This window comes from Aplysia californica, unplaced genomic scaffold (assembly GCF_000002075.1).
Source record: "Aplysia californica isolate F4 #8 unplaced genomic scaffold, AplCal3.0 scaffold00069, whole genome shotgun sequence".
Taxonomy (NCBI): domain Eukaryota; kingdom Metazoa; phylum Mollusca; class Gastropoda; order Aplysiida; family Aplysiidae; genus Aplysia; species Aplysia californica.
The window spans coordinates 491,584-494,585 of record NW_004797339.1 but is presented as its reverse complement, the minus strand read 5'-3'; the positions used below and the strand labels follow the sequence as shown (position 1 = coordinate 494,585).

General features: G+C 37.5%; 1 protein-coding gene across 1 annotated transcript in view; it reads right to left on the bottom strand.

Moving 5' to 3' along the window:
* The window catches only part of LOC101859917 (glutamate receptor ionotropic, kainate 5), a 13,908-nt gene that overhangs the window by 7,082 nt on the left and 3,824 nt on the right, over window positions 1–3,002 (bottom strand). The window contains exons 4-5 of the mRNA XM_013079949.2: window positions 2,177–2,267; window positions 1,042–1,178 (exon numbers count right to left, since the gene is read on the bottom strand). Of these exons, the coding sequence (XP_012935403.2) occupies window positions 1,042–1,178; window positions 2,177–2,267 (228 nt within the window). The remainder of the gene's footprint in view (window positions 1–1,041; window positions 1,179–2,176; window positions 2,268–3,002) is intronic.

Genomic DNA, 3,002 nt, shown 5'->3' with positions numbered 1-3,002 from the left:
CTCTCTCTCTCTCTCTCTCTCTCTCTCTCTCTCTCTCTCTCTCTCTCTCTCGCTCTCTCTTTTTCTCTCTCTGTCTCTCTTTCTCTCTCTCTTTCTCTCTCTCTCTATTTCTATATCTCTCTCTCCTCTCTCTCTCTTCCTCTCTCTCTCTCTCTCACTCACATATACAAACACACAGACACACTCAGACACACACACACACACACACACACACACACACACACACACACACACACACACACTTATACAGAAACACTCACACTTACACCATCACAACCATAGGCCTTGCAACAAACAACAGGCTTTCTGTGTCCATCAGCTTAAGTTTCAGTAGTATACAGGATGGGATATATCGGATATCAAACTATTTAAGCTTGAGACTTAATCCTCAGCATAAAGGTAACAATTTGCACTGGGGTTATTTTTGCGAAATTTTATTTTACACCCCACATCAGCAAAATGAAGTCAGTTTGAGGAAGCGGCCTTCTCCGACTCTGCTGGTAAGCGCAATCCCGGGGTTTGTGTCAGCGGAGATACTCATTAAAATAAATGTCTTTTCTGTGTAGTAGCCGAAGCCACGTCTTTAATGAACCATACTAAGAACCTAACCGTTACACCATACTCATTGATAGAGCTTGAGGAAGATGAGAAGCGGTGATGACTGTATAACTAGATGAACCGTTATAAATGTAAATTCTGCGAGCATTGGGACAAAGAAATGAGTGGTAAACCCAAATCGCCGATGTCTGAAGAAGAAGAAGAAGAAGAAGAAGAAGAAGAAGAAGAAGAAGAAGAAGAAGAAAAAGAAGAAGAAGAAGAAGAAGAAGAAGAAGAAGAAGAAGAAAAACAGCAACAACAACAACAACAACAAAAATAACAACAACAACAACAATAAAAACAACAGCAACAACAACAACAACAACAACAACAACCCCACCACCACCACTACCATAACCACCACCACCACCACCATCACCACCACCACCATCACCACCACCACCACCAACAACAACAATAAACGAATGCCACACAACGAGATACCTGAACAATTTGTCCACAGTGTCCTCTACTTTCTTGACGATGATGCCCCCGCCGTCCTCCATTATAGGCTGGACAAAGTCCACGACGGCAGCACGTTCTGACGTCACGCTGATTGGACCAATTGCCAGATCAATACTCTGGGCAGGAAAGGAAAAGCACACGCATTTATCTTTTTATATGTTGAAAGTAAACGTCTTTGTTTAACAAACCTGTACATGTTCTAGCTTTGTTTTATTTTTGCTGTGTTTGTTTGTTTTGTTTGTTTTGTTTTCGTTTGCTTTTTTTGTTTGTTTGTTGCTATTTAATTTGTTTGTTTGTTTGTTTGTTTGTTTGTTTGTTTGCTTGTTTGTTTGTTATTCTCTAATGCCTTAAAAGACACAAATCAATCTTAAGCAGGAAGCAGCTGAGGGGGAGGGGTTGAACTGGATTAGAAACACTCAGCCTACTCATGCTCAGTTTATGTTTTACTTTGTAGTTTGTAGTTCGTCGTATAGTATTCAGTGTGGACACCCCCCAAAAACAACAACAACAACAACAACAACAACAACAACCAAACAACAACAACAAGAACATAAATACATACATAAATCAATAAAAAAGTAAATGAATGAATGAATGAAGGAATGAATGAATGAATTTATTTATCTATTTATATTAATTAATTATAATTAATTAATTAATTAATTACAATTAAATGAAAAGAAAAGAAATAATTTATAAAAACATATTTTAAAATCAATTAAATTATGTTAAACTAAAATGGGTTTTTTTAATTGAAAGAAAAAAATAATAAAACCGCATCCAAACCTTCATTTTTCTAGTCTGAACACGTCAACCTTTTTCTTTACACTAAATGTTAATCATTGTCAAACTTGAAGCTCTTACTTTGGCGATATATTGTCTTTACTTTTATCCCCAGTTAACCCATTGGTTTCATGATGCGAACGATCTGGTTCGAATCTAAATAAAGGCTACCTGAACCTGTATTGTTGGGGAAATTTTGAACGCTATATTATATTTATTTCACGCTGTCATTTTGGAGCTGGACGTTAAATTTCGAGGTTCCACTTTTAAAGCGTTGAAAGGGGCGATGAACCAACACCATAACGGCGCAGTATAGTATAGTTTATTCTACCTTCAATTGCGCCATTCTAACGAGACCATTCCAAGATCCGTTGGGACTCTTTCCTCCGAACTTGCCATCGAAACTCTCAATGATTTGATACCTGCAAATAGCACGTTTGTGTCAACGATAACAGTAGGGATCACAACCTAGATGATAAAAGTAACAGCAGCAGCAGCAGCAGCACCACCACCACCATCACCAGCAGCAGCACCAGCAGCAGCAAAAAAAGAACAGGTGAGGGGAAGAGGAGTAGCCATGAAGGAAGAAAAGATAAAGGACTAAAAGAACACACAAGATTTATTATTTTTAAAATGGGAAATTGCAAAAAGTGGTAAAAATCAGCAGCTTTTCTAATCAATGTCAAAAGAAGCAACTCTCGCCCTACTCTTACTGAACAGTTCCGTTCCTGGCTAACTTTTCTAATAAATGATGTTTTTAATTGTTTTTATGGGATTTTTAAACTTGAGAGATGACCGGCATTGACAAGACTACAAAGTCACTAAAAGGATTGTTTCCACGGTAGATACCACACACACACACACACACACACACACACACACACACACACACACACACGCAAACACGCACACACACAAACACACACACACATCCACTCACCCCCCCCCCCACCAACACACACACACATACATGCATGCATGCATATACATACATGTACATATTCATATATATGTACATATTATACATAATTTGTATATTATATTCATATATTATATTATAACATATTATACACCAGATATATATAATATATATATATGTATATATATACTATATTATGTGTGTGTGCGTATGTGTGTGTTTGCGTGTGTGTGTGTGT